General features: G+C 41.3%; 1 protein-coding gene across 1 annotated transcript in view; it reads left to right on the forward strand.

Moving 5' to 3' along the window:
• LOC139731811 (uncharacterized) overlaps nucleotides 1–10,775 on the forward strand; it is a 137,120-nt gene extending 126,345 nt beyond the window's left edge. Inside the window, exons 8-13 of the mRNA XM_071642690.1 lie at nucleotides 517–639; nucleotides 2,660–2,801; nucleotides 6,315–6,481; nucleotides 7,446–8,511; nucleotides 9,115–9,198; nucleotides 10,212–10,775. Of these exons, the coding sequence (XP_071498791.1) occupies nucleotides 517–639; nucleotides 2,660–2,801; nucleotides 6,315–6,481; nucleotides 7,446–8,511; nucleotides 9,115–9,194 (1,578 nt within the window). The 3' untranslated portion in view covers nucleotides 9,195–9,198; nucleotides 10,212–10,775. The remainder of the gene's footprint in view (nucleotides 1–516; nucleotides 640–2,659; nucleotides 2,802–6,314; nucleotides 6,482–7,445; nucleotides 8,512–9,114; nucleotides 9,199–10,211) is intronic.
• Nucleotides 10,776–11,030: the final 255 nt, after the last annotated feature.

Here is an 11,030-nt window from a genome sequence, read left to right on the forward strand (position 1 = left end):
TAGCTTGTCTATTTTAATCCTCTTACTGTAAAATTTTCTTGGTACATTCAATTTCCACTTATTTAGCACTACTTTGGGCTAGCACAAATTCTAATACCCGCAAAAATATCTTGTTTCTCTGCACTATGAATGAGTTGACAATTGTGCAGCGCAAATTCAAGAACCCGGGAATATGATTTTGAGTTGCTCAGCACAAAAAATTCATCTCGCAAAAATGTCTATGTGTACAGTATTTCATATTTATCTTTTTTTTTTTTTCAGGCTATGCCAATACTTTTCCTGTACAGACCTTGTATTCCTGTCTAGTCTAGAAATTATTTAAATCTATCAGTAGGTGTCAATTGTGTCTTTGCATGCTAGATTATTTCATGAGAGTTAACCGGCAGCTGAATGATATTACATGAGGATTTCTCTGAGGATGGTGCAGTAATGTAATCATAATTTAGCTGCAGTATACCGGTAGATGAACTTCATTTAACGTCCCATGTTTGCTATCTTTTTTGTGTGGTCAATCAGGACACCGGGTTGTCCAACATCAGCAGCGGTCTATCGGCCCAGTCCAAGGGGGGACTTACAACTCTGGTACTGTGGAACAATCACATCTCTCACAATGGAGCAGCTCATCTTGGGAAGGCTTTGGTAACTACGATCATGATGATGAGGAATAGTAGAAAAATGATATACAGTATGTCCTCCCCCTCCCCCCAAAATAAGAAAAATACATTTTGGGTTTCTGCATTGATAAATTTCAATATGATTAAACTGTGTGAATGCTATTCCAAGGTCTGAAAATATAACATCTTACCTATATTTTGCAGAAAACCCCATTCAATTTGGTTCAGTTTTCACAGAGAAATGTGGATCATGGTAAAGCATGTCGTGGGTCTGTTCCTTCAAAGTTAAGCACTTGGATGCTCTTGGAACTGCATATTAATGTGTGAACACAGTAGACAGAACTTGGAGGGAAGGAATTCCTGACATGCTCAAAAACCAGATCCTTATTTCTCTTTGACCACTGAAGCAAAATCGGATGGGGTTTTCTGTAGGATGTGGGTAATAAGTTATAGTTTCATACCCTGAAGTTGTATTTGGATTGATACACTAATTTTGAAGTTATCGTTGCGGAGGATCCCATTGTAATTTTTAGGGGGACATACGGTATAGTGGTGCTTGTAGTGAAAGTAATGATGGTGGTACTGTTGGTGCAAGTTGTGATGATGATGGTGGTGCTTGTAGTGAAAGTGATGGTGGAGGTGAAAGATGATGGTGCTGATGGTGCAAGAAGTGATGATTGTGCTGGTAGTGAAAATTATGGTGGTGATGGTGCTGGAAGTAAAAATGATGGTGCAAGAGTTGATGGTGGTGGTGCTGATAGTAAAGGTGATGGTGGAGATGATGATGGTGGTGCTGGAAGTAAAAATGATGGTGCAAGAGTTGATGGTGGTGATGCTGATAGTAAAAGTGATGGTGGAGATGATGGTGGTGCTGGAAGTAAAAATGATGGTGCAAGAGTTGATGGTGGTGGTGCTGATAGTGAAAGTGATGGTGGAGATGATGATGGTGGTGCTGGAAGTAAAAATGATGGTGCAAGAGTTGATGGTGGTGCTGATAGTGAAAGTGATGGTGGAGATGATGGTGGTGGTGCTGGAAGTAAAAATGATGGTGCTGATGAAAGTGATGATGGTGATGGTGCTGGTGATGAAAGTGATGATGATGATGATGACGGTGATAAAAGTGATGGTGGTGCTGATGATGCTCACGGTGGTGAAAGTGACAATGATGATGGTGCTGGTGGTAAAAGTGACAATGATGATGGTGATATTTTTGGGAATGCTGACAGTATTCATGTTAGTAGTGATTACTGGTATGACATTAGTGATGCTAGTTGTGATGGATAGTAACAAGGATGATAATACTCATTTGTGGGAATTCACAAAGGAAGTTTGAATCTAGTCCATGGATTATGCATATTTTGCCTCCGTAAATGCGAATGATATGTCACTTACACTAAGAGAAATCCAACAAGGAACGTGGCACACTTACGCATGACTAAGTTTAAACCTTAATTTTGATTTACACTGCCTTTTTGAATTTGGGCCGTAGTGATTATACTTTTAGTGTTGATGATGATGTTAAAGGGGCCAATCAGTGTTGATATGAATTCAGATGACAAACTTCCATGAGCTTCTTCAACTGCATAACCACATATTTTTCATTCATAGAAGTGTAGGGCAGAGAGAAACAAATAATGAGAAGGACAGTTCAGATTGCCAATAAGTGTCTTTTTTGTGGGCTTTCTGCCCTTTCCCATAGATAACTTGGTGTAAAAAAAAAAAGAAGGTAAAAATGCATTTCTGATGCAAGAGAGTTTCGGTACTAATATTATTATTACGTTCATGTTACATCATATCAAGTGAATTGACTTTAATCATCACTGATTTTTGTGATTATTCATAGACTAATGGGTAGCGTAACTTCTCAGAAAATGCCATGTTGAGGCCAGGCCTATATACATTAGTAATAGAGTCTACATGATATTGTAGATAAGTATTGTCAGAAGGCGACTTTAAAACAAATAAACTATAGAATCAAAGGAGTTTTAATGTTCATCACGTTTGATTCACATCGTTTTCTTTCACTTTTGTTTGTTGCACGTCAGATCAAGAATTCCAATCTCGAAACCTTGAACCTGGGACAAAACAACCTTGGGACGGACGGCATCCACGCCCTGAAGGAGGGTCTCATGAAGAACAAGTCACTGATGAGGCTTGGCATGTACTCGTGCAGGGTGTCCGATGAAGGTTAGTCGCGGAGCCTTTAATGTTGAAATCTTTGAAGGCTTCCAATGCGGTAGAACGTTGGGTGGTAGAAGGCTTAATGGTGCACCACGTATTCTTTTTTGGGTATGTATGTGGCCCTGAAAAGGGCCTACCCAGTCACAATGTTTCGGCAAGTATGTTCTCGCTGTTCTCAAGGAAATGTTCACTTGTTCACTTTACATTCCCTTGAGAACGGCGAGAACGTGCTTGCTGAAACGTCGGGACTGGGTAGGCCCTTTTTAGGGCCACATATATACCCAAGAAAGAATATGTGGTGCACCGTTTAGCCTTCTATAACCCAAAGCCTTAAATGTGCTATTAAGCAAGAAAGGAGGTTGTTGTGGCTGAGCAGTTCAGATCGTGCACTTAATGGGCCTATCTCACTGGAGAAGACATTGCTGCAACTGCTGCGACTGATCAGTCACTGTGACTTGTGTGACTCACAAGACCAAAAAATGGCTTGCACTCTCACCAAGAAGGCATCTTCAGGGTGACTTTTGAGATGTCTCCAAACAAGGTGATAACCTATTCTTCCTTAAGTCACAGAGATGTTGCCGCAATATCCTCTCCTCAGTAGCTGAGACATCTCAGCAATATCTGGTGGAGACATCTCAGAGACCTCGTGGACAAAATCAATCTCCGCGGCTTGGTCGTGACAATTAAAGGAGACATTGCAGAGACGTCACAGAGACATCTCGGTTACCAGTTGGAGACTGCAAAATGTCTCCAAAAAGTCATGTTCAATTTCCTCATGACGTCCGGGGTCCCGTTTCATAAAACTTGTTATCAGTAACAACTGCCACATTACTGTGACAAATTTGCTCTCAGCCAATCAGATTCAAGGATTGCAGTAGCTTGTGACAACTAACGTAACTTTTTATTGATAACGAGTTTTATGAAACAAGGCCCTGGAGACCAGGCTAGTCTCCAGGAGACATAGCAGAGATGTTGCAGAGGTCTCCATGACCACTCCGTGACCTGCGAGACTCGAGTCGCCACAAGGTTGCCACCTGATTTACAAGCCAATAAGATACCCACTTTAGACCGCAGCTTTCCCTGCAAGTATTAGGTTCAAGTCCCAGCCTGCCAGTAGTGCCCTTTATCCTCATTGCCAAAGTCTTTCAAAGGAGGCTTAGAGCCATCGGTCTGTTGTGTAGGAGAGCTATACCCTATACAAGTAAAAGAACCCACTTCACGTCCCTCATAAAGAGCAGGATGAAATCTTGTTGAAGTCCTCAAACACACTCTAAAAAAAGGGGTGGCTGATATCTACTTGAATCTTCATGATTGAAGGAGGCAGACTACCCTGGGAAGGAGGGAGACAAGGATGTGATAGAGATGTCATCTCCTGTTACCAGAATATTATCATAAGCATGAGACAAGTAGCACTGAACTTCCAAGATGCATTCTGTTGGTAAAGGGACCAGAACGCTAGCTAGCAATTTGTTAATCTTTTATTCCCTTTTTCAAAATGCTGTTGACATTTATTACCTCCGCCAAGGGAGGAGGTTATGTATTCTTCAGCGTTGGTTGTTTGTTCGTCCGTGTGCAAAATAACTCAAAAAGTAGTGAACGGATTTGGATGAAACTTACAGGAAAGGTTAAGAATGACACCAGTAACAAATGATTAAATTTTGGTAGTGATCCAAGAATTTTTGGGGGAATTTATGAAGGATTTTTGATATTTTGACAGGTAGGGTCAATGAACTTGGGAGTTCAAGCTGCGCATTTTTGAGGTTTTCAAACGTGCACTAAAGTACGTGCTCTAGTTTCTGCTAGGGCGAGGCGCGCCGCGCAGCTGAGGGTTTATAATGTAACAAAGGGGTCTATATTAGGAAATCGGGCGATTTTTCAGCATGTATACCTATGGGTGGAAATCACTGATCTCTATGGAAGAGCCCAAAGAGCTTTTCCCCAGTGGTGGAGAGGAGAAAAATCTCTTTAGGAAGAGCAAGATCATCGGTGGAAAGTAGCTGCTTGGCGGAGGTCTGCACTCGCAGAGTGCTTCGCCTTTTCTAGTGTTATCTTAAGAAATCATGCACTGAAAGTATGACACATAAGGAAACATTTGGTTCTTTGGTGATACTTGTGATGGAGAAGCAATCGTGATAATTTAAATGACAAGTTCACCTTCATAGACATGTGGGTTGAGTGAATGCAGCAATATTAGTAGAACACAACAGTGAGAGTTTGAGCAAAATCGGACCATCCATTAAAAAGTTATGAATTTTTGAAGTTTCTGCTCAGTCATGGCTGGATGAAAAGAGTACTATAGCTTGTGATGTCACATGAGTACAACGATATAAAGAAAGAATAAAGAAAATACAACATATTTCCATTTTTCTCCCATAACAAAAGAACACTCGACTTCTCTCTTTCAGAAGGCAGGGGGAATAATATTACCCTTAACATACGTCAGTAGCAAGATGAAGAACTGTGCACTTTATTCAAAAAGTAAAGTTTTGTGAAATTCTCTTTTTATTTTCCTTATATAGTTGTACGCATGTGACATCATATACTGTAGTAGTCTTCTCATCCAGCAGTGACTGCGCAGATACTTTAATAATTCGTAACTTTTGAACGGATTGTCCAATTTTCCTTGAACTTTCACTGATGTGTTCTACTAATATTGCTGCATTCTCTCAATCCTTATGTATATGAATGAAGTTGGACTTGTCCTTTAAGGTAAACATGACGACACCGGCATCCCAATCTATGATGTTATCTATGGTGTTGGCATTGTCCTGTGTACAAGTGCTACACAGATGAGCACACCAAAGGTTGCATAAGCAAGAAGCCGTACAGCAACCACAGAGAATCACAGGTTTCCTTGTGACTCATGTCTTGTGCTATGTTACAAGAGTGAACAGAAAAAGCTTGGGTGTTGATTTGACCTTTTTTTTGAGAGCCTGTCCATTTTTGTTAGTGCTGTGCATGTGGGCATGACGAAACTAGAACAAAATATTCCCGGCACATTCCGTACCCCAAAGTTTGAGGTGGAGGGTAGCTTGTTGATTGTTTCATGGCTCAAGATGTCATGAATTCAGTGGAAGTACCCTCCAGTGTATATTCATGATATGTGGTCATTTTGGAGACTTTCAGCTCAAGAAAGAGAAGTTACTGTAACATTACATTTTGATATTAGATGGATTGGCCAAGAACATTATTGAAAATGCATAAAACAATTGAAACTATTTCATGCACTACTCCATTTTTGCGTAGGCTGCATCTTCACGAAATGTAGAGCACTTTTCAACATGATGCGGGGAGACTGGAGAACAGCCAACGCAACCTGGCAGAAAGCATGTTGTTGCATTATACTCATAGCGTCGTGAATCTAAAGCTGCCTGACGACAAATTGAGGCAGACTTCTAGAAAAAGCAGATGGGATGAAGGAATTGATCTATGTTTCAACAGAGCAGTTGATCAGAGATGAATGAAAGTGAGAGTGCCATTATTCATTGCAAAATCTGACGCTATTTTTTGTTGTTGCAGGTGCCGTGGCCCTGGCGGAGTATCTGGCCGACAACTGCTACCTGATGCGCCTGGACCTGCGAGAAAACGACATTCGGACTGGCGGCATGATGGCGCTGTCTCTCTCCCTCAAGGTCAACATGATCCTGCTCAGACTCGACCTGGACAAGGACGTCAAGAAGGAATCGGTGGGTCCTTAATGACTTTTAGTCATCTTCATCCATAGACATCTTCAGAATCAAAGAAGAAAGGATTTTTTTTTAAAGATTATATTCATTGTGCCCTCACTTAGCTTGCTCGTATTCTTTAGGGTACAATAGGATGAGAAATCCTGACATTCAAAATACTGTAGAAGTGGACATTTTTGCATGAGTACCTTTTCGTTCTTGACCAGGCATGGTGAATTTCATTTCATATGTTTTAATTTTCCATTGAATCAAGTTATAAAATATTATTGCATCTAAAAAGCAAATAAATTGTGTGCTTTTACTTTTGCACTCATTTCACATCATGCAAATTGCAAGAAAAATTCCACATCATGAAAAAAATTCCATTTTTTGGAAGTAGAAAGAAAAGTTAAGAAACTTATAAAATTATTTGTTGCCCTTAATGAATGAATGACATGACCACATTATGGCTAAGAGTCAAGAGGTGACCACACATTTCTATTTCTCTCACTAAGCAAGAGTTACAAATGATTCATTAGCCTTTTTTACTAGTTACATGCCCTTTATGGCTAACCTGAACTGACATCTGGTCACAGGCTTTTATGTATACTTATTAGTTTATTACACAAGATGTGAAATGGTAGCCTACAGACTGAAGCGTTTCATTTACCAGTAATTTTTTTTTTTTACAATCAAAGGTAAACAAGCGAAAACAATTTGAAAGCTGTACAGGCCAGCTGCAATACAATATAAGAAACAGAAACACTCAGTATCAAGACATATGAAGTCAAGTGTCTAATATAACTCGGTAGAAAATATGTCATAACATAGTATGTAGGCTGAGTTTTGCTTTCCAAGGGGCTATTGTCATGTGCCAAATACCTACATTGCTGTTGTATCACCTACATGCTTCTCTTCAATGACATCAATGGCCAGTGTTCGTTTATGTTGAGTCTGACTGGAGTGTGTGGCTTTCCTCTTGCAGTTGAAAGGCTACGAGGAGCTCCAGCAGTCCCTGCTGTCGGAGATCTGCAACCACCTGGCCCGCAACAGGCAGGTCCTGGAACAGAGGCAGAAAGAGGAAGAGGAGAGGGCCAGGAACGCTGAGAGAAACCAATTGGAGGACCAAACGAGGACAGTGAATGGAAGCGATGACGGGAGCGCGAGTGGGAATGCGGCCGAGATGGAAGAATCTGTGGTCATAAACACCAGAGACCCACTCATGGGTGTGGAGAGTTCTCAGGAGGCGTTGCTGGTCATCGGTTCCAGACCAAAGAGCAGTACTAGGTCCAAAGCTGGACAGGAGTCCAAGGCCCACCAGCATGATGCTCAAACTGTCAATAGTAATCATGGTGTGGCTGGTACAGGCTCTACTTTCCAAAATGCCGAAGTAGAAGAGCCAAAGGCAGCGTCAGTTCCAACAACAAACAATGTCCAGGAGCGTCCTGCAGTATGTGCAACACAGCAGACAATGGATTCTGTGTCATCATCATCATCATCGTCGTCATCATCATCATCATCATCATCATCATCGTCATCTTTAGCTAGTATAACAATGTCTTCTTCATCCATGTTATCTTCCAGCTCTGCAGACGTTGCAGAGCAACCCTGTACAAATGAGGAATGCCCCTTGCCCCCAGCGGTCAGAACAAGTGACAATGTCAAACTCTTACCCCACGCCCTCAGAAGTGGGAGCATCACCAAGATTGAAATCCCGGCGGATGAATCCAAACTGTTGCACAGTGACAGCATCGACGTGGAATCACCAACATCCCCACCATGCCTAAAGCCCCTAGATCTCCCCGTCCCGGGTGAGGAGGAGGAAGCGGAGGCGGTTGCTAAGGAGCCAGAGGCAGGGACAGGCCTGAAGACTGTTGTCGGGCGTGCCCTTGGAGGCGGCAGTGGAGAGCCTGGAGATGTGCCCAGCCCAGATGCAGAGCCCTTTGGTAGAGGTGTCCCTCTGAACATTGACGGGAAAATAGGCAATGGACTTCTAGCCGGAATGGCAGAAAGCCTTTTCCTGCCACACCTACAAGCTAGTCCACCAGATGGTAAGTGGCAGCACCGAGCCATGCACGCACATGGAACATCATGATTTCTCTAGTTTTCTTTTTGAATTCCTACACAATCTGTCCAAATTTTAAAAATCTGTCCTATAATAAGGCATTATGTATCAATGTTGTAATTTCCTTGTGTATTTGCTTTCATGTTTTGCCCATGATTAATAACAGAAACATTAGCTTCCATATCTATGTCCAACATTTTTTTTTTTTTTTACAGGTGCATTTTGTATTATATAATGCATGATGGCTTCAACTCAGAGCAACTATGGAAAAGAAAGTCTCTTTATTATAGTTTGTACATCACCCTGGAAATGTGCAATCTTTCCTACCCTCTTCAACTCTCATAGCTGTACCATTACTGGGAGCTCTCAAGAGCAAGATACCTCTGACCAAAGTCCAAAGAACAGTGATCAAATTGAATATCAATTTAGGACAAAGTATAGCTGTCTATTCTACACAGTCACTATTTATCATAATATTCCCTGTCCCACTAAATAGCAGAGCATGAATGGGATAAGTCAATGTTTCATTTATGATTTTGTTTTTTGATTTTAGTTTTTACGCCCTTTATCTGTTTCTCTTTGAACGCAGATGGGGGAAGACTTATGCCATCGCCTGACATTATAGAGGGCGATATAGACCACATTCTGGCAGCTGCTCATGGTGTGTGAGAAAGTGAGTAGAAAAAAAAACAGAATCAGAGAAGTAGATCAGACTATGGTTCTGTCGAATATTTGTAGAAATCTTATTATGATCAGATTGGAATCTCGAATCTGGTTTTCCTATCATTTTTGATTAATTTGTCCAGATGATGTAACTATCATAAAAGTTTTTTTTGGAAGTCATTCATCCATGATATTTTCCACACAAGCAAAATAGATTTGAGGGGATCTGTTTCAACCACTGATCTGAAGTATCTGGATATGCCATTGACCAATTGCTTTGAAGCCACTGTACCGCCATCTTACCACACACATCACCCATACATTTGTGTATGTAACTCACAACATCACATGATCTTGGTGACAGTCTCTGTTCAAAAATGTGTGCATGTCTGCATAGAGTGTGCATGGTAACATGGCGGCGCAGTGGCTTCAATTGTTTGTGCAGCATGAATGGGCCAATGAGATATCCAGATGTTTCCCATAAAGATCAGTGATTTCAACCCTTAAACAAAGGCATGATTTGGGAATGAGAATAAATAAGTGATGTATTGATCTACTTATCTGTAGATGTTCAATGAAATTCTGCTAGGAAACTAAAAGCTTTCAGGAAAAATAATTCTGATGCACTTGTACCACATTTATAAATAGTTAGGTTGGAGTGATGCTAATGTAATATGTAAATCCAGCCAGTACTTTTGCATTTGGTCAGTCAGCTGCATGTTTCATTGACAACTGTTTGCTTTGTTTGAAGCATTATTTGTTATTTGTGACAGGCCAGTTTTTTGTTTCCCCCATTTTCCCCTTTGTATTTGCATGAGGTCTGCCATCAACACTTATCAAAATGAAAAACTGTCTGCGCTTTGTTTAAAATCAATACCGATGTGTGTCTTTTCCCAATTTCTATTTTGCAGTTCTTCCATCATCCACATTTTTTCTTTGAAAATTGTGTGTTGTTTCTTTTTAAATGTTGTTTCATGATATATTCCTATTGTGGTAAAATTAATTTCTTTTCTTATCTTCAAGGTTTAATAGGTGCAATAGCCAGCACTGCTGCCGTCATTACAACTGTATCTACCGACGTTCCTGAAACTGTTTCGCCTGGAGAAAAATGAAGCGATTTGAGCGGGAAAAACACAAAACCAAAAGCGAGACCAAATTCCTATTGATGTCCGCCCTAAGTCGTGAACGTGCAGCTCAGTCAGTCATCTAGCATGGCAAGATACACCACAGTGGTGGATCCACGGAGCAAGGAAGGGAGCGAGACAGTGGGACGCCATCTGGAGGATGTGGGAAGATTGGTGGAGCCGCCATCTTTGTTTATCATTAAAGGGAAGCTCCGCCCCACCGTCAAGGAGACCGTCAAGCAAAGAATAAAAGTCACATTAACATGAAAGTGAAAGTTCCTCAACAGTTGGACAAGAGAAGGGAAAAGTGTGGTGGTTAAGCATTTCTCATGATTTAATGACAAACCGTGATTCTGGTCGCACCCATGTGTGTGAATGAGTTCTGTTTGTACGATTATTATTCTCTATGCTGAATGCGGAGCTGAGCGTCACCTTTAAGCTGAGATGCATTCTGATGTAATGCAACACATCTTGTGCATGTGTGGGCTCCTTCAACCTCCTTCGCTCATGCAATGTGACAACACCTCCTGTTAGGCATCTCCTCTCAGGCAATCTCTCACTCTCTCTTTCAATATAGCAAAGGGCATATCGTCGCTGGGGCGACAAGACCTCGTATCTACAAAGAGCTAAAAAACGTGGCAGCCAAAGCACTAGAGCGAATGGGAAAGCCATTCCTTTGACATGCCATGGTGGCTTCATTTTTGGAGTAAGACAGTTG

The sequence above is a fragment of the Diadema antillarum genome, unplaced genomic scaffold, assembly GCF_040938485.1.
Source record: "Diadema antillarum isolate AM-2024a unplaced genomic scaffold, OU_Dant_1.0 scf00000023, whole genome shotgun sequence".
NCBI lineage: Eukaryota > Metazoa > Echinodermata > Echinoidea > Diadematoida > Diadematidae > Diadema > Diadema antillarum.